Source organism: Panthera onca, chromosome B3 (assembly GCF_046562875.1).
Source record: "Panthera onca isolate mPanOnc1 chromosome B3, mPanOnc1 haplotype 2, whole genome shotgun sequence".
Classification (NCBI taxonomy): Eukaryota; Metazoa; Chordata; class Mammalia; order Carnivora; family Felidae; genus Panthera; species Panthera onca.
In genome coordinates this window covers 9,746,572-9,773,332 of record NC_138344.1, presented here as the reverse complement: position 1 = coordinate 9,773,332, position 26,761 = coordinate 9,746,572, and the positions used below count along the sequence as shown (strand labels likewise).

Genomic DNA, 26,761 nt, shown 5'->3' with positions numbered 1-26,761 from the left:
TTAGTGCTTCAGTGTGTCCTCATTTAGAACCTTTCCGCTGAGGTCTGAGGTGCAGGTTCATGCAGCCGGTGTTCTTCCGCAGGTGGGAAAACACACAGGCCAGCTAGCTTGCCCAAGGCCATCTAGTCAGTCAGTGGTGGTTGTGCACAAGCCTGTCCTTGGGATGTGTTTACACTTTATTGATAGAATTTTGGGCGGAAGCATGTTTCATAATATTGTCAGTCTTTTAACCAACCTAATTTGATTACGATGATTCACCGATCTGGTGTTCAGTGACTTTTTTTCTTTGTTGGTAAATTTTCAATTGGAGCATTTTAAGAATTTTGACATTACCTAGTTTTTTTTGTTTTTTTTTTTTTCTGTTAAAGCCATTCAAATAGTAATCTCAGGATTGTTGCCCTGTGCAGCAGCATGCTGGAAAATTGCAAAATGCACTTGTTCTTTTTTTTTTTTTTTTTTGAAGTTCATTTATTTAGAGAGATTGTACATGTGAATGAGTGGGGGAGGGGCAGAGAGCAAGAGAGGGGGGGTTGCAGAGAGGGAGGAGAGAGAATCCCAAGCAGGCTTCACACTGTCCTCTGTCCTCGTGGAGCCCAGTGTGGGGCTTGAGCTCAGGTACTTTGACATCATGACCTGAGCCCAAATCAGGAGTTGGACGCTTAACTGACTGAGCCACCCAGGCGCCCTGCGAAGTGCACTTTCTGAGCATTATGTGTTTATAAAACAGTAGCCCCAGCTGCCGTTTATTGTATTTGTGCTAGGCACTTTGCATAAATGTTTGTATATCTTATTCTCTCTCCAGCCCTTTGGAGGCGGGCATAGTCTCCTCACTTCAGAAAGGAATTGCCACAGCCGCTAAGTAATGGACCAGGAATTGGTTACAAACCGCACTTGAACTTTTACACTGCCTTGGACTTCCTAAGAAGATGGATTGGTGTTGCAAGTTGGTTGGAATAGCAGAGCCGTCCCACATGTCTTGGGTTTTCTTCCACGCACTTCTTGCTGTGTGTGTGTGCGAATGGGCCCAGGTTGTGTGTGTTTCTGATGCCACGTGACCTCAAGCCTAAGAGCCTCTCTTCAGAGGCCTGTGGAGTAGTCACATCACTTGACGCCTGGTAGCAGATTCTCTGTGGCAACAGCACGTGATTTGGAAAACATTTCTGACTTTACAGTGAGCCTGGAGTGTGGGACTTGATGGGCGTATGTGAGACAAGGAAGGCTAGGTTGGCACCCTCCACCCTCTAGAAAACAGACCTTTTGTAACCGTTACACATTATTTTTACTTGGTCGGTTTTGGAGCTTCCTTAAGGGCACCCCTAAAGAAAGAATGACTTGAAAATGTTACCTGCATGTATTATTAACAGAAATAAAAATTATTCTTAAGGAAAAACACTAAGCGTGTAGAAGAAACCTTTTGCCCAAAATCAGTATTTGGCCAAAGCTGAATATCTATGCCTGTGAATGAAGTTCTGTGAAACGAGTTAAGCATGATACGGTATAAAATACAATGTATTCTGTCCATTTTCTAACATTGAATAGTTAGTTCTGTTTTACAAGTTTGAGTTTACAGTGGAAGAACAGTGATTCTCTCAGCATTAGCAACTGCTAGATTGCTCTCGATTCATTGAATACTCACTTTGGTGTGCCTGGGTGGGGCTCAGTCAGGTAAGCGTCTGACTTCAGCTCAGGTCATGATCTCACTAGGCTAGTGAGTTCGAGCCCCGTGTCGGGCTCTGTGCTGATAGGTCGGAGCCTGGAGCCTGCTTTGGATTTCGTGTCTCCCTCTGTCTCTGCCCCTCCCCTGCTGGCGCGCATGCTCGCTCGCTCTCTCTCTCTCTCAAAAATAAATAAGTGTTAAAAAAAAAATTACTTTCTACCAGTGCATCAATAATATCTCTAACTAGTTGGGCTATAGAAAATTGTAATTCAGGAAAGTTTTCCAGGAACAGGTTTTCTAGAAGGAATTCTATACTTGGATTCTTGGTTTTACGAACCTGACAAATGCTTCAGCTGCTGAAATTGGTTACCATTGTCAAACCATCATTTGACAAACTTTTGTTCAAATGTTTAGTGTCCCTAGACACTTAAAACTAGAAGGAGCTGCACTGAAGTATTCTTCTTTAAAGTCTGTTGTTCATGCGGTGCCTGGGTGGCTCAGTCAGTTATAATCAGTCCTCTCCGGTTATAATCTCACGGTTTGTGAGTTCGAGCCCCGTGTCAGGCTCTGTGCTGACAGCTTGGAGTCTGGAGCCTGCTTGGAATTCTGTGTCTCCTTCTCTCTCTGTCCCTCCCCCGCTCACACTCTGTCTCTCTCAAAAAAATAAACATTAAAAAATAAAAAAAAAAATGTTGTTTTGACATTTGATTAGTGAAAACAAAATGTGTTTGTGGTACCTCATTCTTTCCACATTTCTGCACATACTTCTGTCTGAATTCAGGACGACACATCTTAGCTGTAATACATGAATTTGGCCATTTGTCCGTCTTGTAAAATCTGAAGGTGGCCTTCAGAGTCTTGGTAAAATTTGGAGTATTGTTCTCCTGCTTTTAATTCTTTTCTAATAAGACGTGAATAATTTACAAATCGAATTTCTCCTTGAAAGAAATGTGGCCTAAATGGAATAAGATACGTGCAGGTTTTAAGTTATTCTGTGCGGTGTTTACTTAATGTGATAAAAGATCATTAACAAAAAGTTAATCAAAATTTTTATATAATTTGATATCTATACTTCTGTCATTTAAAATTTCATTTATTTTTTTTAGAGAGGGAGAAGGGCACACACAAGCAGGGGAGAGGGGCATGGGGTGGGAGTGGGGAGAGAATCGTAAGCAGGCTCCATGATCAGGGCGGAGCCCGACATGGGACTCGATCTCATGACCCCGGGTCATGACCTGAGCTGAAACCAAGAGTTGGACACTCAGCCGACTGAGCCACCCAGGCACCGCTATCATTGATGTTTTTATGAACATTTGTTGTCTCTAGAAAGGTAAAATGTTCTTCCTGAAGGTACCTAGCCAGTGCATATTCTTAATGGTCATATTAACTGTCTGCTTACTTCTCTACTAATTTAACCGTTTGAAAACTCTTGTTTTTGCACACAGCATTACATGCTTTCACACTTACTAATTTTACTCATTTTTTTTTACTAATTTTACAGCATTTTACTCTTAAGTACACATTTCTGCTTTGACTGGCCAATAGAATTTATGCATAAAAAGCATATAAGGAGATTTGCACTTTGAACTATGCAGAAAATGCTCATGCAAGTACTCCTTATTTTAACAGCATTCCTTGTGTTGGTGCTGTTGCTTTGCTAGTATGATGGTGACCTCTGTAGTCATGTGATCATCGAGCACATACCTGTTCGGTTGGCATCCAGTTAGCCTTCATGATGGCGTAGCCGAATGTGGGTGCATCCCGATTGCTTATCACCTAGGAGCCTCGGTTTCCTCATCTGTACAATGGGAAACGATAGCATGTACCTCCTAGGACTCTGAGGATAAAATGAGAATGTGCTTGTGAAGTTCATAGAAACTCAGGATGTCCCTCTGTTGGGAGAGCTAGGAAAAAAGATTTGCTGGAACTAAGACGACCACTCAGCTTTATATAAATAGGACCTCTCTGCAGCACCATCCAGTCTCTGGCATATTTTTTTCCTGGCCAGCCTCCCCCACAACGGTAACACTCCCTTGGTACCACCGGGAAGGAGAGTGCCATCTTCCTCTTGGATTTTTGGGACTAAGTAGTGGTAGGGTGACGTAGGTGTAGTTTAGTTGTCTGACAGCCCACAAGAAGGGTTCTGTGCCTTTTATTTATTTTCTAATATACACCTCAAAAACTGCCTTCTTTTTTGTTCCTTGGAAATACACCAGCCCTATAGTATCCGATATACTCCCCATGTATTGGGTGCTTTGGGAGAGCCAGACACTATGCTAACACTTTATATAGTCATGTTCGTATTTGATCTCAGCAAACCCAGTATTCCCACTTTTGCAGACGAGGACATTGAGCCACAGAGAAATTTCTGCAACTGACCCAAGAGCATACAGGTGGCAGTGTCAGAGCAAAGGATCGAAGCAAGTCCGTCTGGTTCCCGCATGTTCCAACCATTACCTTAGAAAAGTGTTACTTTTAGTTATCTGACAGCACAGGATTGATGAAAAATTGCTGATACACCATCGTTACCCAGATAATGTGTCCTCTTTCCTCTGCATCATTCCCATATGAGTTCAGGGCAGGGTTGCAGTACAACGTCAAAAAAAAAAAGAGGAAGGAGAGAAAAGCCGAGTATCGTGTGCATGGATGCATGACTAGTCTGGCAGTGAGTTCCTTACCAGCACCTAAGATAGTCGCCTCCTGTGCATCGGGATCCCCCCTCCACTCCCCTCTCCCTTTGTGACATTTCGCCTCACCCGCTGCACGTTAGCACAGCTGGGGTCGATTTTGTAGGACTCCGAGGGGCTTGGCACTGTGAGGGGGAGGTGGCTTCATGGCAGGTGTTGCAGTAGCTCTGAAAGAAGGAACTGGACTCCACAGTTCCTGTCAGAAGTAGACTCAGCAGAACACGCTGTTGGGAGGGCTGCTCTGCCCTGCCCTGCCCTGCCCTGCCAGCTGCAGTGCGGAGCCGGGGCCCAGGTAGCATGGGCCTGCGATATTCGTGGTGCCTGGGCAGCCGTCCGTGAGTATCCGCTTCCCACCGCGGCATCGTTGGTCTTCAGTGTGGATTCTCTGACATTTGATCTGGCTCTCGCTGATCTCAAGAAGACGCCTCTTTGAACTTCCCCCCCTGAATGACTAGCATTGTTAGTACCGGGAAAATGGTTTTTGCCTGCGCTTGGTTTCGACAGGATTTTACATGTATGTTAGCATCAACCCCGACCTTGTGCTTGGGCCGCATCATGCTGGACCAGGTGAGGGGGCAGAGGCTGGCTGGCTGTGGTTGATGGGTGCGTAGCGGCGGGAATGCTGGAATTAGCTGAAATACTGTCTGTGCGTGTTGAATTTTGTTGTTGCGCTTGCAGAAACCTGGAATTTGGGGGCCAGCCATGGATACTCAATTTGGATTCTATCACCCCATCTCTGAGGAATGGCTTCTTGATTTATGGTTTTCTGCAGTTGTCAACTTGCTGTGGATCCTATAAAATTTATAACAAAATCTAATATGCTTTGATGAGCTTCTGATAAATGTAACAGGCTGAACAGTTTCTGTAATTTGAACGTGGTCATAGTTTGACACTTAGAAGGTCCGTATCCCTGTGCACAGTGGCAGGAGGTGCAGAGTTTTGGAATTAGGTCTGGGTGCAGATTCTGGCCTTTTTACTCATTGGCTGTGTACTTGACACATTGCTGCTTCAGCCTGTGTTCTCATGTGACGTGTGGAGATACACTGATCCCTGCCTCAAAGTTGTTCCAAGGATTAAAGGTAAATAATACTGATCTGGTATCAAACTAATAGTTAATGTTATTAGTTTCCTTCTTTTGTGTTTTCATCTTTGCTTTCTTCCTTCTCACATTTTCTCATCCAACTCAGAGTAAATCCCAGTTGGTGCCATGGTCCACAAAGCCCCATGAGATCTGAACCCTGTACAACTCTGAGACCTCATTCCCATTGCTTTCTCTGCACGGGCCAGCTGGTTGCTGCCTCGGGCTCCCTGTGCTCGGCTGTCCCCTCTGCCTACTACATGTTGTCCCAGGAACTCTATATGCTGGCTCTTTCATAGGATTCACATCTGTTGTCCTGTGTCTCCTCTTTCTGGTCCTCCTCCGCTCACTCTCTGTCTCAAAAATGAATACACAGTAAAAAAGAGTCACTCTCTTTCTCCCGCTCTCTCTCTCTCTCTCTCTCTCAGATAAGAGAGAGTGTGAGCAGGGGAGGGGCAGAGAGAGAGGAAGACACAGAACCCAAAGCAGGCTCTAGGCTCTGAGCCGTCAGCACAGAGCCCGACGTGGGGCTTGAACCCATGAACCGTGAGATCATGACCTGAGCCGAAGTCGGATGCTTCACCAACTGAGCCACCCAGGCGTCCCCGGATGCTTTTAATTTTATAAAAATAATAATAATGAACACCAGTTAGGATTGAACTTTTAAAATACTCTTGAATATTGTGGAGTTAGTGTTCCGCTTTGCCCAGGCCTATGTGGAATATACCTCGGGAGAAAGGGACACTCGCTCAGTGCATCTGTAGCTGGTTCCACGTTCCATGTCCCCGTCTGTGCCGTGACTTTTCTCTCTCTGGCTTGTCTGACTCTCCAGGGTCTGTAGATGGTGGGAATATAAAACGTGGTTCCTGGCAGTCCGCAGGGATCTCTCTTGTAACCCACTGCTGTTCAGGGTGAGGCAGGCCTGGCTCAGAGCTGATTGGCCCGTTCTTTGTCACCCACTAGTCTGTGATGAGTTCAAGTATGGAGTGGAGAGAGTGTATTTAAGAACTTTTATGGTAATTTGACAGAGTCATTTTGTATCTATTGAATCTAATAAGAGCTCTGAGCTTCAGTTTTGCATCTTGTAAATTTCACTTTTTTTCTAGTAATTCATTTTTAGAATTTTTGCTTCTGTAACAAATCGGAATTTTTTTTAAAAAATCTGGTCCTTGTTAGTTTGAGAAGCTGTCCTTCAACCCATCTAACAACTTACTGCACAGTGCTGTGCACAGGGAGAGCAGGTAGATGTATGTTTCTGCAGTGTTCAGCACATTAGAGAACAGAGACCTGAAAAAAGTCACATCTAGTCTGTGAAAGAAACCTTGTCTGTTTATTTTGACACATGTTATTTGTCTAACTGCTTCCAAATAAGATTAATCCATTTCAACAATGAATTACGAAAAATGCTGAATCAGGGCAATGCATCATGTAAAAATACACAAGCTCATTGGAAGCTTACTGGACTTGTTAAGTATTAGTTCTTTTCTTAAATGTTAATGAAAGTAACCTTATATAAAGCTAAGGGAACTTCATGTCTGAAGAGTCCTGCCCAGACTAATGAGTAAGAACGTTTTCTCTTTTTCCTGAGCTGGAAAAAACTAGTGTACACAGTGATGATTTCATTGTGATTCAAGTTACCCATGTTTATAAGTAGAACAACTCACTTTGTCTATAGAATTATGGCAACTTTGCCATTGGAAGCTTGTTAATTAGCTTGTTTTAATGGTCACCCTTACACTAGAGTTACAGATTCATGTTTGGGTCTTAATCTTTCGGTTATATTGAGTTTCAAATGCTTTTCAGAAAGAAGACTGGAAGAAATAGACTGCTTTCCTTGCCCTCTGTTGTGATTAGATTATTTAAATGGGTAAACATCTAGGGTTGCTGTTTGATTTTGTTCTGTGTGTTTGCTTCATGAGAAAGCTAAAGAAACTGAACATTTTAAAGACGTATTCTTTTTCTCCGAGTGGTTGGATACTGGACTTTTCTTCTGGTCTGTTTTTTATCATCAGTTTCAAATTATTTTATCCAGTTCTGTTATTCTTTCCAAGTTTCAGATTATTTTGTAAACGTTTCTCTTTCCCCAGCCCGGAATTTGGTTGTAGTCACAGTGATAACGGTCTCCCTCTCGAGAGAATCCTCACGTGCCTGTGTGTCTCTTTTCACTAAGTACACTTTGTATGAGGAGGCTAGTAAGTAGTTATGAAGCCAGTAGCTGTCATGGAATAGACAAAGAATCCTGTGTTCTGCGAGAGAGCAACCCAGCTTTATAGAAATAGAAATCTAAGTAATCCTTTTTTTTTTTTTTTTATTAAAAAAAAATATTTTTTTAGTATTTATTTATTTATTTTTGAGAGAGAGGGAGACAGAGGATCTGCAGTGGGCTCCGTGCTGTCAGCAGAGAGTCTGATGCAGAGCTTGAACTCAGGACCTATGAGATGGCCTCAGCCAAAGTTAGACACTCAACCAGCTGAGCCACCCAGGGGCCTCACAAGTAATACTTAAATAGCAATCTCTTTGTCATCTCTTAGGTGACCTCAGTCATCTGGGGAGGGAGAGGGTAGAAAAAACAGAAAGTGCATTGCTGAGTGAGTTGGGATTGGTCAGTCTGGGTTTCTTAGATGAGGATCCATTTGAAGTGCCTGGTGTTGGTCTGGGGATGAATTTAGTATTCCTGTGTCAGAGTCCAGACTCAGGCTTATTTCTCTGTGTTCCCTTGCCTTAGCTCTCAGGGACACTTGCACTGTGCGGTCTCTGTCCTCGGACTTAGGCCAGAAGCAAGAATGGTAATGAAGAGGGAGAGTTAGCATTTATTTTTTTTAACCGTTAAGTTAGACATAATATTCATAATGCCACCACCAATAAGACAGATTTATTTCATTATCAGATATTACCTCCCACACTGCATTGTTGTTTTAAACAATTGCAGTGGATTTTCTGTTTTGTGTTCTGGTATTTTTACTTTTTCCTACTCTTATCTATTTCTGTGGTCTTTATAATTATTTTTGGGGCCCTCTGAAATACTCTGTCTTGAGTATTTAACCCATTTACCTAGTGTTGAATGTTAGTTTTAACATTTAAAAAATCCGAAGCTAAGTAATGAATGCGGCAAAGGACCTCGTTTTTACCTATTAGTTCTTCTGTTAACTTATTTCTGTAAGGTAAATGACGAGGAATGCTATAATTAGGTCAAAGGATACAGTACTTACAGCTTCAGTGTTTATCGCAGTCTTGCCAGCCTTAACTTACTCTTTTTAAAATGAACTTGCATCTGTAGGTTACTTTAATGTGGTATTTTGCAGCTTTGGCTGTACGTCAGGATTCTGATTATATATTAGAATCTCCTGGAGAGCTTTAAAAAATACTGACGCCTGAGGGCCACCTCTAGAGACTTCTGTTTAATTGGTGTTAAGCGTGATCTGGAAATCAGGATTTTAAAAAAGCTCCTCCAGGTAACTGTAAGATGCAGTTGAGATTAAGAACTTTGCCTTAGTGGGAAAATTAGACTTCACAGTACACCTGAAAATTAATTCCTGAGAGTTATTTGAATCAGGTTGGTGCCTTAAATCTGATTAAATAAGGGATATCAACAACCAAGGTTGACCACATCAGTAAATATTTAGATGTCCGTCTAGTAGAAATTTGACGTAACTTTAGGGGCGCCTGGGTGGCTCGGTTGGTTAAGCGTCCAACTTTGGCTCAGGTCATGATTACACGGTTTGTGGGTTCGAGCCCCATGTTGTGCTCTGGGCTGACAGCTCAGAGCCTGGAGCCTGCTTCGGATTCTGTGTCTTCCTTGCTCTCTGCCCCTCCCCCTGCTCACGCCCTTTCTCTCTGTCTCTCAAAAATGAATAAACGCGGGGCGCCTGGGTGGCGCAGTCGGTTAAGCGTCCGACTTCAGCCAGGTCACGATCTTGCGGTCCGTGAGTTCGAGCCCCGCGTCAGGCTCTGGGCTGATGGCTCGGAGCCTGGAGCCTGTTTCCGATTCTGTGTCTCCCTCTCTCTCTGCCCCTCCCCCGTTCATGCTCTGTCTCTCTCTGTCCCCAAAATAAATAAAAAAACATTGAAAAAAAATGAATAAACGTTAAAAAAATTTTTTTAATTAGAAGAAAACTTTGACTTAACTTTAATTGTTACTTATTCTGTGAATGTTGGTATGTTAGATACTTTTGCAAATGTGATTAGCAACATGGTAAGATATTAAAAATTATTTTTTTAAGATCCTGGAAGTAGTGCAGTAACGTGAGGCTAGAAAATGCAGAACGTCGGCTGTTGGAGGATCAAGGTGTTCCAGAAGTCATGGAGCCCTGGAGTTAGAACCCAGGTAGCCTCTCTGAGTGTAGAGAGAAAAATGACCATGGAAGCCGTGGGCCATGAATCTCGGGCCCCTAACACATGTGTACACCCCCAAAACGTAACCCTGCAAAGAGGGTATGTTAGAAATACCTCGTGTGTTTCACGGGTCTGCATTCTCTAGGGCGAAACAGTCAGCAGAGGCGGTTTTGTCTGGTGGTTAGAACACCAGCCCTGGGTCTGGCCCTGTGACTCACTAGCTGCGAGGCAGGTCATTGAATTTCTCACACCTTCGGTTTCCTCATCTGCAAATTGGGGTGATAGCTTCCTTCACAGCATAGTTGGAAGAATAAATGAGGCGATGTGACGTAAATAAAACACATAGTTCAGTGTTTCGTACATTGTTAAACCGTTAACAAACGCAGCTGTAAAAGGAAGTGACTAGGGTGTGTACCCCTCCTTTGTGGAAGGAAATAGAAACTATTATTAACTAATGTAATACTAAGTGTATCTCTGATCCTTAGAACAACTCTGTAAGAAAGCTGATATTATTGTCACTTTTTTGTAAACAGATGAAAAAGCTTTGGCTCCGAGAAGCTTAAATAATCTGTCTTGGACCAGACAATGATAAAAAGGAGTTTCTAAATTTTTTTTTAAATTTTTTTTTTTTAAACGTTTATTTTTGAGACAGAGAGAGACAGAGCATGAACGGGGGAGGGTCAGAGAGAGGGAGACACAGAATCTGAAACAGGCTCCAGGCTCCGAGCCGTCAGCACAGAGCCCGACGTGGGGCTTGAACTCACGGACCGTGAGATTGTGACCTGAGCCGAAGTCGGCCGCCTAACCGACTGAGCCACCCAGGCGCCCCTCTAATTTTTTTTTAAATGTTTATTTATTTTTGAGACAGAGCGAGAGACAGAGTACAAGCAGGGGAGAGGCAGAGAGAGAGAGGCAGACACAGAATCCGAAGCAGACTCTAGGGTCTGAGCTGTCAGCCAGAGCCTGATGCGGGGCTCAAACTCACGAACGGTGAGATCATGACCTGAGCCGAAGTCTGACACTTAACTGGCCAAACCACCCAGGCGCCCCAGGGGGCTTCTAGTCAGACCTTAGCGCCCTGCTTTTTCATATGCTCTTGTGATCTCGCCTCCAGGGAAACCTAAATTCAATGCAGTTTGATGAATTTGTGGTGATTCGTTATGGCAAGCAGAACAGTTTTTCCCCTTAGGGAATGGTAGGTGCCAATTAGTATCAGTTTTGTGACAAATGTGGTGAACAATTTAGTGTGTCCTTTTTTAAAAGGAGATTGAGAGGCTCGGTTGTCAGAGTTGACATGTCTTTCATCTGAGAGGAATGTGCTCGCTTCGAAGATCGCTGGGCGGCGAGCCCCTGGGCCGGACCATTCCCCTGCACCTTGCGTGCTGCTCGCCGGGCACCCGAGCTGCATGTGCTGTTGAGTAACTTGGCAGAACTCTCTACCACCGGAGGAATGCCCGTGTGGTGGACGGCACTGGGCCCGGAATGGACGTTCTTTGGATTTGTCGAAGACCTTCTTCCCCTCCAGGCCTCTCCTCTGCCTTCCAGTGACCCTCCGTGTGTCGTGCTGTGGCATCTGGCGACGGCTTCCCGTCAAGAGCGACCCCTTGCACCAGAGTGGCGCGGCATCAGATCGCGGGAGAGCACAGGCTCTGGGTCTGTCCACCCGGGATTCGCATCCGTTCCTCCAGCCTTTGTAGGGAGTGCTGCGTCAGGAGAGCACCGCCTGTGTGCCAGGCACTATTAGAGAGTTTGCTTCCTGCCCCCTTTCACTGCTGCAGCCCCCGTGCGGAAGGCCCGTTAGGGGCTTCTTCCAGAGTGTGGCGCTCGCTCAGAGAGGCCAGGTCTGTCGCCCAGGCTCTCCCTTCTCCAAGTGGCAGCGTGTGTCGTTGGAAGCCAGGTGTATCGAACTGCTGACGGACGTGGTGTGGCTCACGAGAGCGAGCTGGTATTTCTGAGTCTCCACATCCTCTCCTCTGAACTGGGAGTCGCGCTTCGTGGAAGGATTCACACGAGGATTAAACAGTACACGCACCTGCCCATTTCTCAGTAGATACCCAAATAATATTCGTTTCCTCCCTGCCTTAACTAAGAATTGCTGCCCCTGCCTTTTTGTAGGTTAATGTTTTAAATCAGCCTCTTATTTTGAAAACTCTTGAACCATAGAAAAGATGGCAAGAGCAGAACAATGAGCTCCTGTATGCTGTTCACCTCAATGCACATTTGTGATGCTTGCTTTATCGGTGGTTGTACTTGTATATATACGATCTTGCTGAACTCTTGAGAATGAGTTGCAGACCAGTCCCACTATTCTAAGTGTTTAAGCATATTTTTTTATTTTTATTTTTTTACATTTATTTATTTTTGAGAAACAGTGAGACATAGCGTGAGCGGGGGGAGGGGCAGAGAGAGAAGGAGACACAGAATCCGAAGCAGGATCCAGGCTCCAAGCTGTCAGCACAGAGAGCGATGCAGTGCTCGAACCCAAAAACCAGAAGATCATGACCTGAGCCGAAGTCAGATGCCCAACCGACTGAGCCACCCAGGCGCCCTCATCATATTCTTATCACAATGCACTTATCATTAATAGAACATTAATACGATCTCGTATGGGCTTTAGGTTCCTTTTTCGCCAACTGCCCAGTAGTATCCTCATAGCAGTGGTCTCCCCCTGACCTTGGACATGCGCTGGGGCTAGTTCCTTGCCAAGTTCACCTTCTAAGCCATTTCTGCCGCTACATGGGCTTTACCGGAGTTGCTTCTTTAGGGGGTCTCACCCTTCACAGAGAGCGAGTTCTCCGTGATCTCAAACCGTTGGTAAGCATTGTGAGCAAAACAGGAATATTGGTACTCTCCCGCCCTGGAGTGAAATCCGCGCATCTGTTTGAGTACCTGCAGTGTGTCAAGAGAGTGAGCAGGGTAGCAAGGCCCCGCCAGCCAGGAGCAGTGTGGTCCTTGTCCTCGGCCGGATGACAGATGAGTAAAGAGAGCAAAGAGAGCATGGCAGTGCAGCGCCCCGGGGCTTTCGGTGCCTGGTGAGAGACTGCCCTGGGGGGTCGTACTAGAAACTCAGGGTGAAATGCGGGGTGCCTGGGAGTGGCTGGGAGCAGTATAAATTGCCTCATGAGAGGATGATTGAAAGTTTCAAGGTCACCGTGGTGTTGGCCTCTCTGTCTTGAAGGCTGTTCTGGGGTCTGGCTGAATGTGACAGTCTAAGAAATTTTTAAGAGACCTCAATACTTTCTGGTGGAGTAGGAATGAAGCGTCTCCATGCTGCGTAATTGCCACCATTAGTCGTGACAGAACCCCGTTCTTCAGAGGGGTGGTGTCCTCCCTGGGAGGAGAAAGGACCTGGGGAGAGACTGCCACCCACAGCATTGACCCGTCCTCATCTGTACAACGCTCATTTGGAAGCAGCAACAACAAAACATCCCAGCTGAGGCTGTGGTGCCTATTAATTCCCCAGTAGAAACAACCAGAATTGCAAGTAAACTTGTGGGTGTGCTTTTCTGTCTTGCCAGACTTGATTTGGTTGCAGTAAAATCTTTGTGTTACTTTTCTAAGGTAAACTTTAGATACTCAGGCATAGTCCCCTCTGTGGAAGAACTACAAAGCCGAGGGACAACGTAATTACGAACTGTGACCCAGAGAGGGCTTTTAATCAAGAGAGAAGGCTGGGCAGCTGATCTCCAAGTCCATAGGAGACTAAACAAGGAAAATGGCTGTGAAATGGGAAATGTGGTAGTTTTACATAAAGGAATTCTGTACTTTGGGGATTACAGAACATTTAGCTATGCCCCGTGTTCTCACTGGGGAGGTGGGGAGAAGGGGAAGGTAGATGGAGAGAGAGCAGGGCTTTGACTTTCCTTCCCTGGACTGGCCCCATCACCAGCCAGCAATTCTTTCTCTGCAGATGGTTTTATTTGACGATTTTCAGCTACTTAAAAGTTTGAACACCGTGTGTCAGCTATTTTTGTTGAAGTATACCAAGCCACAGCCACAATCTGCCGAGGCGCCTTGCAGCTCAGTCCTTGGCCTCGGAGCTGCTGTCTTCACGTGCACCTGCTGCCCATTCGCTTCAGGGGCACGGGTGACGGGAGGATGTTATCATTCATCAGAGCATGCTGTGGAAACCGATGAGGTTTGAACAGGTCACTTGACCATTTCGCTACCACTGCCATATGCAAAAGGGCGTTTGGCTATATTTATACCCTGTGTTAATCTCTCTCTTTTTTTTTTTTTTAACTTTTAACATTTATTTATTTTTGAGACGGGGGAGGGGCAGAGAGAGGGAGACACAGAATCTGAAGCAGGCTCCAGGCTCTGAGCTGTCAGCACAGAGCCTGATGCGGGGCTCGAACTCAACGGGCTGTGAGATCATGACCTGAGCTGAAGTCAGACGCTCAACTGACTGAGCCCCAGGCGCCCCTGTTAATAATCTCTTTTAAGGTGTACATTGTTCTGGCTGTGAAATCGGATACATTCTGATCAACACTGCTACAATGTCATGTCATAATTCACTCAAGTTTTTTCCTTCCTAGTGATGCATAAAGTAACGACACTTTTACAAGAAGTAGCATTGTAATTTTGATGAAACATGGTATGTTTAGTGCATGAGATGCCACACTTGCAAGTGTAAAACTCCTAGTTCTTTCTTGCTTTTTCGCTTCCGTGGAAGGGACCATACCTCCAGTGAGCCAGACTGTGGCTGTGTAGGAGCGCTCCATGGTTGACTGTAGTCCGTGTGTTTGCACGTGTCCTGGAGAAGAGCTGCCATATTTATCTGGTGGCCCTGGCATCCAGTGGGATGCCTGCTGCTTAGTGGGTGTTGAGCAAATGTTTCCTTGAACTGTCTTTGAGAATTCCATTGTGAAGCAAGACCATAAAAACAAAGTTCTAGCTGGGAGTACTTAGAAAAAAGAGGGTAACTTAATTCAAGAGAAAATAATAAGTTGTGCCAGAAAGGGAGAGTTCTCTTAGGTCGTTAGGTGAAGCAGCCATTATCGGCACTTCTAGATGTGTAATGATGTAGACGCTGAACGCGGGTGTGACCGATGTTAGAGCAGTTAGGAGGAGGAGGGGGCCGGCTGCGTTCAAGTGTTAGGGAGGCGGCACGTGGCGAGCTAAATAGCCCCCTTCAGTGCTGGGGAGTCTGTTTGTGATGCCTCATCCGTCCTGGATCCCTCATCACTCTTCTGCGTACGTGGCTGTCTGTTTTGTGATCCTGTTGTTGGAAGAGCGTGGATTTTCTGTAACATAGCCCCAGAATGTTAGGCCAGATTTACGTGTGTTACTAAGCCAGTGCCTTAACATGGACACGTTGCAGCTGTCATGCCAGCGAAGCTCGTGTCGCAGAGCGGAACGAGACAGTTGTCATTCTGGCGTTCACAGCTGAGCAGCCTTGGTCGTGAAGTTGTGTGGCTTTCTGCTTTATATCCACACGGTGCACGTGGGGTGCTGCTCCGTAGAATGCTTAAGAGGAGAAGGGAAAGCCTAGGCGATGGGGGCATACACCGTGCCTGCTTCCCTCCCAGCAGACAGGCGATAATGGGAAGGCACAGCAAAACTTTGGGGCAGGAGGAGACCTCACTGTTGCCTTAAGATGATTCTGTTGGGTAGATTTGGGGAGCGGTGGCGGGTGTAGGGCAGCTGGCCTGTAACAAGAGTGACTGCAAGAGTCCAGGTGACTCAGGGCCCGTAGGAAGTGAAGTAAGGCACCGAATGGGAAAGCCAGAACCAGCAGGATGTTCTGAAGAAGGTAAGTGGTGTTACTAGGGATGACCACTGTTAATTCATGGAAATCAGTCGGGTTGCTGCCGCCTTGGGGGGTGGGGGAACATGAAACTGAGTTTTGACGTCGGAGAATGCCCACCGCACATTCTGGTGAAGACATGGAAGTCGGTGGAAGTGTGGGACAGGAACGCGGACTTTGCAGCTGGAGAGAGATTTGGGAGGTGGGGTGGGACTGTGGGAAAGGAGGAAAGGAAGTGGGAGAGGGTAGGAAGCTGATGTGTGCTGTGCTCACATCCACCATGTGAGGAGGAGGAGAGAGAGCCAGAGAAAACCGGAGGAAAATAGGATGGTTCTTTATGAACGTCCAGAGAGAATAAAGTTCAGAAGAATCCAGTTGCTATTTTAAAAGTCTGCAAAACTTGAGGGTGACGAGGACAAAGAAAAGCCACCGGATTTGGTATTTTCTCATCAGTGGACACCCGTGACCGTGAGGTTTTAGTGGCCAGTGGAGTGAGGGGGAGCCAAATTGCAGAGCCTTGAAACGTTTGGGTGACTGGTGCCGAGGCGGGAGGGGACAAAGTGTAGAGGACAAAGTGGGTCAGTGGGTTGACAGCAGTGTTTCTCAAAGTCAGCACGACTGCCAGTCTGGGCCTGGTCATCCCTCGTGGGGAGCTGTCCTGTGCATTGCAGAACCTCCCCCCACCCACCCACCCAAGGTGTGACCACCAGAAAATGTCTCCGCTGTCACATGCCCCCCAGGCGCCAGATTCCTCGGTGAGATCTGGTCTCCAGGGCTGAGTGCAGATTTATGCTGCTGCTTCTTGACCCAGCAGGGCCCCAGTAATCCCTTCTGCTGCACCGCCCCTCTGTCTCCTGCTGGTGGTTTAACCGCACTGGTAGGCAGGCAGGCAGGCAGGCGGGAAGGAGCTGGTCCAGAAGTGGGTGGAAAACAGCAGGCAGCCGGGGGAGCATTATTACCCTGTCAGGTACCGAGGGAGGGCAGGCGGAACAGAGCAAACACACTGTTGGGAAGGGGCGTCTTTGACGCTGGGGGGTGGTGGGCAGAGCCATCTGTTAGTGGATTAAGATGGTTTTAGCTCCCTTTAGGTGGTCTCAAGCTTCTAAGACGGGCAGAAAGGTCACCCAAGAGTGAAGTAGACAAGGTTAAGGCTGGGCCTTTGACGAAATTATAGAAAGTTTCACTAACACACAAGTGAGTAAAAGCATTAACAGACCAGCAACGAGTCCTGGCTCAATAGGGGACTTGAAAAAATTTGTTAAAAACATGAATTAAAATCTCGGGGAAGACAACCTAAAACCCAGCCACTGTGACACTATTTTTATTTGTGCATTTTACTGCCTAGACTTACAGTTTTATGCTTTTTATTTTGCTTATTTCACTGAATGTTGTAGATTTCAGTGTTACTGAACTATTATTTCAGTTATTTGTGATGGCTACGTAATAGTCCAGAGATCAGTTTATCAAATAGGCCTCTCATTACTGACCAGGGGTTGTCCAGTTTTTAATACTATTATACCTAAAGTTGCAGTAAACGTTCTTATGCCTGGAGTTTTGCCACATTTTATTAGTGGGTTCAGTAAAAATTTTATATGATGCTGAACACAGAGCACAAAATGTATTGGCTTAAAATGCCGCCTCAGTGGGGTGTTCCTATCCCACCACACTGCTTTATTTTTCTCCAAAGCACTTGCTGTCTTCCAGAATACCAGTTGTTTTATTTAATCTGGCTGTCCTCGTCTCCCTTGCTAAGTATAGAAGTTACAGCAGGGTAAGGATTTTGGTTTGTATCACCAGCACCTGGAATGCTTCCTGGCACACAGATACTTGCTGAACGGTGGGCTTGACCCAGACCTGCAGGCACGACGGGTTTGGAAGGGTGTCAGCATCAGGTGTTCCCAGAAGTCAGTGGGAGAATAAATGCATTGACTGGTCTTTGGTATCTAGACAGACTAGGAAGCAACACAAATTCACAGGGACAGTGAGTCGGGAGACGGAAGGGTTCTTGGCACCTGGGGGGGACTGTGGCAACAGAAGCACCTTCCTCTGGAAGGAGAGCCTGGGAATGGCAGAAGGTAAATAGTCTGTGGTTACAGATGGCAGTTTCTCAAGGTTTAGACAGTAGAAAGGAAGCAGTTCGAGAGTTAATAGTGGCAAGGTTGGTGGAGAATTCCATTTTGCTGGGAATGGAGTACGTCACTTTTTAGTTGCCCCTGCCTCGGCAAACAGTCCTCTCTTCTTAGTGGATTATACTTGGTTCACGCTGGGATGGGGTCTGTAAATCAGGTTTTGTTTTCAGAGGTCTTTTCTTAGTGGAGTATGGCTGTAGGAGGTAATCTGAGTAATCAGCTATGCTACCGATTCTGTCAGACAGTTAACCAGAGTTAGCGACAATGGCAACCCAAATTGAGCTTCAAAACTCCGTTTACAGAGAAGTCACGCCCCTTTATTTGGTATAGCTGATTGGTCACTTAGTCGAGTCATTCAGTTGAACCTTTCAGTGACTATCTTATAAGTGGAATTGACCCTGGAACAGTCCATTGTTGGCGCAGGGGTGCGAACCCTCTGTGCAATCAAAAGTCGAATGTAAGTATAGACTCCCCAAAAACCTAATAGCCTACTGTTGCTCGGAAGCCTTACCAATAACATAAACAGCCAGTTAATGTAAACTTTGTATGCTACATGCATTACGCACTGTAATCTTCTAGTAAAGGAGCCCAGAGAAAAGAAGATGTTACCGAGAAAGTCATAAGGAAGAGAAAATACGTTTATAGAACCGTACTGTATTTCTGGGGAGAAAAATCTGTGTGTAAATGGACCCGTGCAGTTCAAACCCCCGTTGCCCAAGAAGAGTCAACTGTACTTTTCTTTTTGAGGTCACTTCATTCAGAGTAGAGCGACCTGGTAAGCACATAAGGATTTAGCCGAGTGTATACCAAGTTCATTTTAAGCAACTGCTGGGGTGTCGCTCATGAGTATGGACATTACAGTGGTTTTCTTTTGGAACAGCCTTCATTGTTACTCAGCCAGCATACAATTATTCACTTCTGGGCTTTCTTATATAACATATTGTTAGTTTCAAATTCCAGTTATTATCTGGTGAGTTGTTAATGACAGACAGGTGTGATTTAGTAAATAAAACACTGCAGAGAGGGAGTCGTGTGTCATCCCTCCCATTTGTCCGTGGGTGGCATGTCTGTTTCTTCTTCATGCTTCATTCTTAATTCTTCCATTTTAAAACAATGATCTCAAACGTAGCCTTCCTCCTTCTTCCAGAATCTCTGGGGTACTTTACCAATCTCCTGGTTCATAAAGAGAATTTATGTTTTGAGGCCTTTCCCAGAAATGCTTTTTTTACACACCTGTGCCTTTGTCGGCCTTATTTCATTTATAACGATACTAGTTGAGCAAGGTTGTTTGTTTTCCAAATGAAAAAAATTTGAACTTGGAGTTCTTAGAACCAAGTGGTTTCCTAATTGTATTGACAAGAATAGCGTATATGGCATCCAGTCGTGGTCTGTATGGTTGACTTTGAGAGTTGTCAACAAAAGTTGGAGTGCCCTTGCGTGGGTTGTACTGATTACTTCTTCCCTTCCCAGTATAGTCACTGCAGTTAACGTGTGATGTAACCCAATTTGAGAGAAATGCGTAATAAGCCGTGCTTCTAGTGAAAACCAGGCTAAGACCATCCTCCTCACATTTCCTCATTAAGTTGGTTGTTAGCATAATATTAACTATTTTAAGCTCCCAGACCTCTCTTTATCTTGATCAAAACATCATTGTTTAGGAGGAATCCTGCAGTTCTCATTTAATCCATTTGTGACCTCTTCTGAGGGGGATGGAGCAGTTAGTTAGGGCCATGCCTGAATCCCTGGGGAAGTGCCCAAACCAGACTTCTGCTGCAGGTCCCCCAGAGCAGCCGGGTAAGAGCAGAGGGCTGGTGCTGAGCCACCGGGAGCAGAACGTACGTGTGTTAACCAGCAGTTGCCTGCTTCCAGGGAGAACGCCAGAGAACCAGACTCCTGGAGCCGTCTATCCTATGAGATACCTTACGGAGACTGTTCTGTGAGGCACCATCGAGAGCTGGACGTCTATACGTTAACCTCTGAGTCCGAAGCGCATCATGAACCCCCATTTCCTGGAGACCATTGCACTGGACACATATTTAAACTTAGGAACATCCAACAGCAGCTAATGGTAAGGAAGAAAATGTCCATTTTCAGGCTTTTGTGCCCTCACTCTTTCCCCCAGTGAACCTTGCTATAATTGGAGCCTAAAAATGCTGTCCTCGCAGATTGTGAAACCCCTTAGGGCAGTTTTAGTGGTGTTGGATGTTACACTTACAGATAGGGGGCGGCAGCAGGGGGCCGCGGGCAGTTTTCTTTCTTTTTTTTTGCCATGTTTTTGAAATAATGAAAGATACACGTACACACTGCAGATGCAGAAACATACGCAACAACTAGAACTCCGTTTTCCTGGCATCAAGGGAAATTCGTCTGTTTATAAATTTGTCAGTTTAGCTTTATAAAACTGAGCAAAACAGTTCCTGAGATGGTTGCTATACTCAGAAATAAAGCCTCACAACTGGTCCAGTGAGCGATGATAATGTTACTATATTTAAATTGATAGTTGGATGGTAAAAAGATCACTAAAAAAATAAAGATTTTATAATCCACTCAAGCCTTCAAGATAAAGTTGTTGCCAGACGTAAAAACATTACAGACTCCCTGGTAGCATTTATTATGCATAATATAAACGTCATATGGGTACATGTCTCTTGGCCATAACATCTGAAGGCTAAGTTTACATAATTTTTCCACCCAGTGTATTTCAGAGCTGATTTGATTTGGAGAAAGCTTGACAGTAATTTCATTTAAGGTCGTCTAGGGTCAACTCAGTACCAGAGGCCTCTTTGGGAGCAGGCATTATTTTTGAGGTCAGCAGGCCAAGACACCCCACAGCAGGGCTGTGTGATGGGCCTGCCTTTCGCTTTCTGAATCGTGCACGCCCAGAACAGGCATCATTTTGTTTTGCTCTGAACGGACTGCTGAGTCCGATTTTCCTTTAGAGCTCTTGTTACTGGGTGAATGACGGTCCACTTGAAAATCTCAGCTTGCAGGTGCCAAAGTTACTGTCTCGTATGGGAATGCCTGACAGGAAACTATGAGAAATGAAAACTCGGAGAGGATACATGCTGTTAGGAGCTTTTAAAGTTGTTTGCGAAACACCACTTGTTTCTGGAACGTTCACCCTTTATTAAATGTAATGACTTGCTTTCATAATTTTTAGGGGACGGTTACATTCTCAGCAACAGTGGAAGCAAATTAATTTGAACACTCTAAGCAGCATAGCGCAAAAGCTTTTACTGAAAATCCACTTTTTGCTGGGGGCGGGGGGGGGCGGTACTCTCTTACTAGAAAGACTTTAGTGAGCATACCACATATTACACTTGCACGTGGAAATTTCTACAATAGGCCCGGTTAGTAGACAGGACTAGTGTGATGTAGGAGAACTGTTAAGTGCTTACTGAGAGAGTAAATGAACTAGAGAGGGCACAGTAGATCTGTGTGAGACCATTGCAGTAGGTCAGACAGTGGGGAAGAGCGAAGCCAGATGTCTTACAAATAGTTTCTATGTGTTGAACAAATACTAGTATTGTAAGAATTCCTGAAACCTTGGTATAAAAGGCAAACCAACCCCAAAGATGAGCTGTGTTTTTCTCCATTTTTCCTAAGCCTTGTCTAAAAGTACATTTGAATTTTGCATGCTTATAACCTTAAATTAACTCTAGGCTTTATTTATTTTTTCCAACATTGTATTGTAAATCTGTATTTCAGATTTCACTGTGGTCTTCATAGTTCACATTTATGTAACAGCTTGGCATCTGCCATCAGGTTGAACGACTGTGATTTTTTTTTTTTTTAACCATTCCCGTATAGTTGGTTATATCTGTTTGTGTTTTTTAAAATACTGCAAAGTTGCAAAATGTAATTTTGAGATGACCTACAATATCATCAAGCCACAGTACTTTCTAAGAATAATCAAGAATTTGGTATTATGGGGAACCTGGGTGGTTCAGTCAGTTGAACATTCGACTTCAGCTCAGGTCACGATCTCATGGTTCATGAGTTTGAGCCCCGCATTGGGCTGTCTGCACAGAGCCTGCTTCAGATCCTCAGTCCCCTTCTCTTTACCCCTCACCCTGCGCATGAGCATGCGTGCACGCTGTCAAAAATAAACATGGAAAAAAGTTTTTTAAAGAATTGGGTATTATTAGTTTGATATGTTCTTGTTTAATGTTTGGTACTAGATAACAGAGGAACTGCTTTTTTTTTTTTTAAAGTAAAAGAATATCCCCTATTTACTTAAAAAAATTTTTTTTATTTTGAGAGTGGCGAGGGGCAGAGAGAGGTGGAGACGGAATTTTTGGGCTCCACACTGAACGTGGTCGTGGAGCCTGATCTCAAAAACCGTGAGATCGTGACCTGAGTCGAAATCAAGAGTCAGACACTTTTTGCACTGAGCCACCCAGGCGCCCCTCTCCCATCAACCTTTCCAGAATGAGTTCATAAAACTTAGGAAATAGTCATCTTGTATGTTCTTGGCCATTTTTATCTTTCCAGTGGATATGCAGCTACAAGAGAAAATGTGTTTGTATCTATTTAGATCAGCTTACCATGTGATCATAGGGCTGGAAAGGCAATGAGCGGTCTCCGGCAGGAGTTTTGCGTATAGGTGTCAGTGCCCTCTTCCCAGGGACCGTTCTTAAAAGTGTCTTTCATTTCCTCCTAGAAAACAAACCTTAAGCAGATGGACAATCCCATGCCCTTAATGGTGACAGCACAGGATCCTTCAGGTGTGCCCGCTGCCCAGGATACAGACAGCCAGTGTCTCTGCTGTGCGTCAGCCCCCAGGGACGGCCAGCAGCGCCCTCTTCCCGAAGACACCGCAAGCTCTCCGTGCTGCCCAGGGAGCACTGCCGGGGGGATTGCAAGTTCCTGCGATTTGTCAGGTGTGGCTAAGTTGGAGCACACAGACTGTTCCTGCGGGAGGAGAACTGCAGGCGTGGAGAGAAAAGGGGAAGAGGTGGAGGCAGCACTTGCTGCGGACTGCGGAGCCGCATCTGGGCCCAGCCACTGCCTGCAGAGTGTGCCTGATTGTGGAGGAAACGGCGCAGGGGGCGTCCCCTGCTGTGGACTCAGAAACGGAGAAACTGGAACAGAATCTGCCGCACTGGCCGCGGACCAGGAGTCTCCAGGCGCTGGAGACCACGTCCCGCAGGGAGACGTGGCCATGCAGCCGGGCACCGCTGCCATTCGGCATCTGTCTGGAGGGGAGCTTGCAGTCGGCGTCCCAGCGACTGCTGGGGACCCAAAATGTGATCTCGGGAACACAGACACCCCCACCCAGAAGAACGTGCTCGAAGCTGGGGGGAGCACGGACGAAGAGGTTGCCAGCTCTAGTGTCAGCACGGCTGGAGCCTGTGATGGAAGAGGCCCGAGGAAGCCTGCAGGTGAAGCCGGCGCTCCTCACGGCGTCCCTGCCACTGCTTCCCTGGAGGCTTCCAGACCTGTCGAGTGTTCACCTGCAGGCAGTAACGGAGAAGCCTCCACCGTCAAAACTGCAGAGACCGAAACTTCGCCAGGTTGTGAGGGGGGCGCTGGGGTTCCACCAAATCCGAGCCCCCCGGTACTTGCAGCTGCAGCGGAAGACACGCCTGCCAATGGGTTTGAGCCCTGTGCTCCCTTGGCAGGCACAAGTGTGCCAGCATCGCCCTCTGGCCTAACTTTGCCTGGGCCCCAAAAAGACACGGCAGACCAGGAGGCAGAAACGGATTCACCGCCCATCCAAAGCCCAAACAGCGAATCACCCCTCTGTCCCCCCGCTGGAGGTGGCAAGCCGTGTGCTGTCTCCACGCGGCAGCAGGACATGGTGACTTCTGGTGGTGTGTTGACCGCAGAACGCTGTGATGACATAGTTACCCGGCCTGAAAGCAGCCCCCCAGGACTGCCCCCCACGCAGCATCCACCCCCTGCCGCCTGCCGTGAAGGTCCACGGGCTAGCCCGGCCGCCCCCGGCCCCGTGCGAGATACCCAGGAACATGTGGCATTTTGTCGTCTTGAAGTTTCGGATACGAAGGGCCAAGGAGAAGGTTTGAAATTAGAAACCAACTCAACAGATACGCTCGGGGGGCGTCCGCACGCCGCTGCCCTCGGAGCCGAGAAGGAGCTGGTGCCGGACCAGGCAGTGACATCAGACAGGGCTTTTTCTCTGGCAGGCGGTTCAGGCAGTGAATCAGTAACCAAAGATGACGCGCTTTCTCTTGTCCCCTCCCAGAAAGAAAAGGGAACAGCAGCTCCTGGCCTGCACACGGCTCCAGACGGTAGAGATGGCCCGGGCGGAGATGCGAACGAACCCCTAGAAGACGGCGCCGCAGGCCTGCCCGTGCCCTCCGCCGCTCTCCAGCTTCAGCCCAGCATGGGCAATACCAGTCCCACGGCACTTGGCGACGAACAAGGGGGACCCTGCCTCGCAGCAGCCCCCGAAGTTCCGAATCTCGAGGGCGGCGCGGACTCTTCTCTGCTGCCTGCGGGGAAGGCCACCGTGGCCTCCAGTTCCATTTTGACTGAAGAAGGGAAAAATCTGGTGCTTCCAGAAAGCTCTGAAGCTCAGGGACAGGGTGGCAGGGATAAAGCAGTGACTTGTTCCCCTGTTAAGGAAGACACGCTTTCCTTGGGAACGTTTCAGGAAGAGCGGAGAACACCACCTCCCGGACAGGAGGCGCAGGGACTCCGTGGAGAGCCCGGCTCCGCTGGCTGTGCCGAGGACAGAGCCCTGGAGCACGGCAACACGCTGGACACGCCCTCGGCCTGCCTTGATGCAGAAACTCAGCAAAACAAGGAAGTGGCCCCACCAGTCTCGCCACCGACTGAAGGTGGGGCTGCACAGAGCCTGGTGCCGCCGGGAGCCGGGCTGGCTGCAGCCCCACGCCAGGAAGCCCTGGGTGCAGAGCAGGGCAGCTCGGCTCCCTCGCCAGGGCTCTTACCAGATGGGGCTGAGGTGCAGCCTTGCAGTCGAGCTTTTGCTCTGGATGCTGGAGTGCAAAACCTTAACTCCCAGGGAATAAACCCTGCTTGTGAGGTGAACGGAAAGGCGGCGTTGGATGTCGCCGTGGCTAACGCTTTACCGGGCACCATTGGGGCCAGGAGACAGGCCGCATCACACAACACACGAGACCTCCCGCTTCCAAAAGCCTCGTTGAGCCAGGAGGAGAATATGATCCTGGGGTCGCCAGGAGCTTTACCAGACAGAGGAGTGACTGACCCACAGGGCGCTGCGACTCCAGAGTTGCTCCCTCTCGGTTGGAAGGAAGCGGACCACGGCAGCAGCTTGGGCAGCTCCGGGGAGGCACCGGTGGACACCCAGGCACATCACATCCTACGGCAGCCTGTTGCCACAGAGGTCCCCCTGGAGGCCGGGCTCCCACGCACTGGTGACCAGGCCCCAGGCGGGGAAAGGAGCGCTCCCCCTCTGCCCTGTGCTGCGCATCTGCCCGACAGCGCCGACTCCATCGAGGAGGCCGCGAGTCGCATTGTGGAGGCCGTCCTAGATCAAGTCAAGGCCTCGGGAGCACTCCTCACTGGGCGGGGGACCAGTCACATGTCACTGTCCAGTCCTCCAGAGTCAGGCCCGGTGACCGAGCGGCCAGTGAGTGCTTCTGCAGGGAACGTGATCGCTTTTGTGCCTGGGCAGACCCCACAAACGGGCGGTGTTCGTGAAGAAGCCCCTGGCAACCTCGCAGGGTGTTCGGCTGAAAGCGGGGAGCTGGAGAAGATGAATCTGCCTGCTGACGGACCTGAGCCGGCAACAGGTAAGCAGAGCAGAATACAAAAGTCCCAGCTTGTGGAACAGATTCCCTGAAGAGTCTCTGAGACATGCTGGCAGAAAGTGGGCGTCTCTGTGGTTTTAGAAGCGTCTTTCATTCATTGGGTACATTGCCAGGTTCACAGCAACCGCCCCCCCCGCCCCCCCCCCACCCCCTCCCGCCCCCTCCCGCCCCTGCCCGCCGTCAGGACAGGCACGTCAGCACGGGGTTGGACAGATTTTGCTTCCTGTATTGCAGACTCCTGGCTTGTTTGATTAAGCCTGTCACACCAGGGCAGTGGGAGTTTTGTTCACCGAGAAAATTGTCTAGCGTGCAGGTGCTTTGCAACGATAAAGGAATTTAGCAGATGTTTTTATCCATGTGGCTTAGTCCTTTTCTCTAGAACTGTGAAAAAGCAGTGCTGCAAAAACATGTTTTGCTTACAAGCCCGGAGCACTTTTCTTCCCCTGTCGTCCTGGTCCGTGTCCTGAGCAAATAGAGTCAGGGTGGTTTCGTGAAACAGCTGTAAGTGTCGTTCTGTGCGCGTGACCCCACGTCCAAAATGGTGGCATTAGGTCATTGGGGAGGGGTGGGGGAGGGGAGCGGAGAGAACGCCCTCCCTTTCCTGCCCGCGGAGCCGACTTCCAGCTCCATTGCCTCTTGCTCTCGGGCAGCAGTCTGGGAGTGCAGGCCCCCGCGCAGCGCAGGGCATGGGATGCAGGATGTCCGCCCGAGTGCGCTGAGCCGCCGTCACAGGGCACACGTCGTGTCTGCTTATCTGGGTGAAGCAGCTGTTCCGAGCAGATTGCTCGCACAGCAGCCTGTCCCATCTGTGGGTAACCATGTCCAGAGAGAGCAGACAGAAACCGCTGTTGCTCAGTGGAAATAAATGACGTGAATAAAACTTCTTGGGGGTTGAGGCTGAAGCCGAAACCAGAGTCCAACGTGGTGCAGCCGTTAAAGGTCAGTTCGATTCGCACTTTGATGCCACCACCTGTTTCCAGGTGTGGACCGAGGACCCACCTCCATGCTCGCCCCCAGGCTGCAGAGGTAAGAAGGAGCCTGATTTGTTTTTGTGGTTTGTTTTTGCTGTTTTTTCCAATTTTTGAAAATCGGGTTAAGTGTGGTAGGTGTTAAGAGGGTGGGGGTGGGGTGTCTAGAGAAACAAACAGACACAACGAGGTTGCTTAGGAAAGAGAGTAACCTCAACCCCGTGGGCATTCTCCCCGATGAGGGGTCTTTAACCATTTATAATCTTTTCTCCCCCCGTGGAAGGCTTTAAGAAACCCGAAGTAGTGTGTTTTTGGTGAGGTGAGGTTTTTAGTTCTATTCATGTTTTGGATTGTCAGTGATAGAAATTTGTTGGCCACTGGCTCAGAGTTTAAATGAAAAG

At 47.5% G+C, this 26,761-nt stretch overlaps 1 protein-coding gene across 10 annotated transcripts in view; it reads left to right on the top strand.

Moving 5' to 3' along the window:
• AKAP13 (A-kinase anchoring protein 13) overlaps positions 1-26,761 on the top strand; it is a 337,030-nt gene that overhangs the window by 154,429 nt on the left and 155,840 nt on the right. For all 10 annotated transcript variants that reach the window (XM_078448989.2, XM_078448991.2, XM_078448988.2 and 7 more), the window contains exons 6-7: positions 19,502-19,700; positions 22,296-25,374. In XM_078448989.2, coding sequence (XP_078305115.1) covers positions 19,502-19,700; positions 22,296-25,374 — 3,278 coding nt within the window. The remainder of the gene's footprint in view (positions 1-19,501; positions 19,701-22,295; positions 25,375-26,761) is intronic.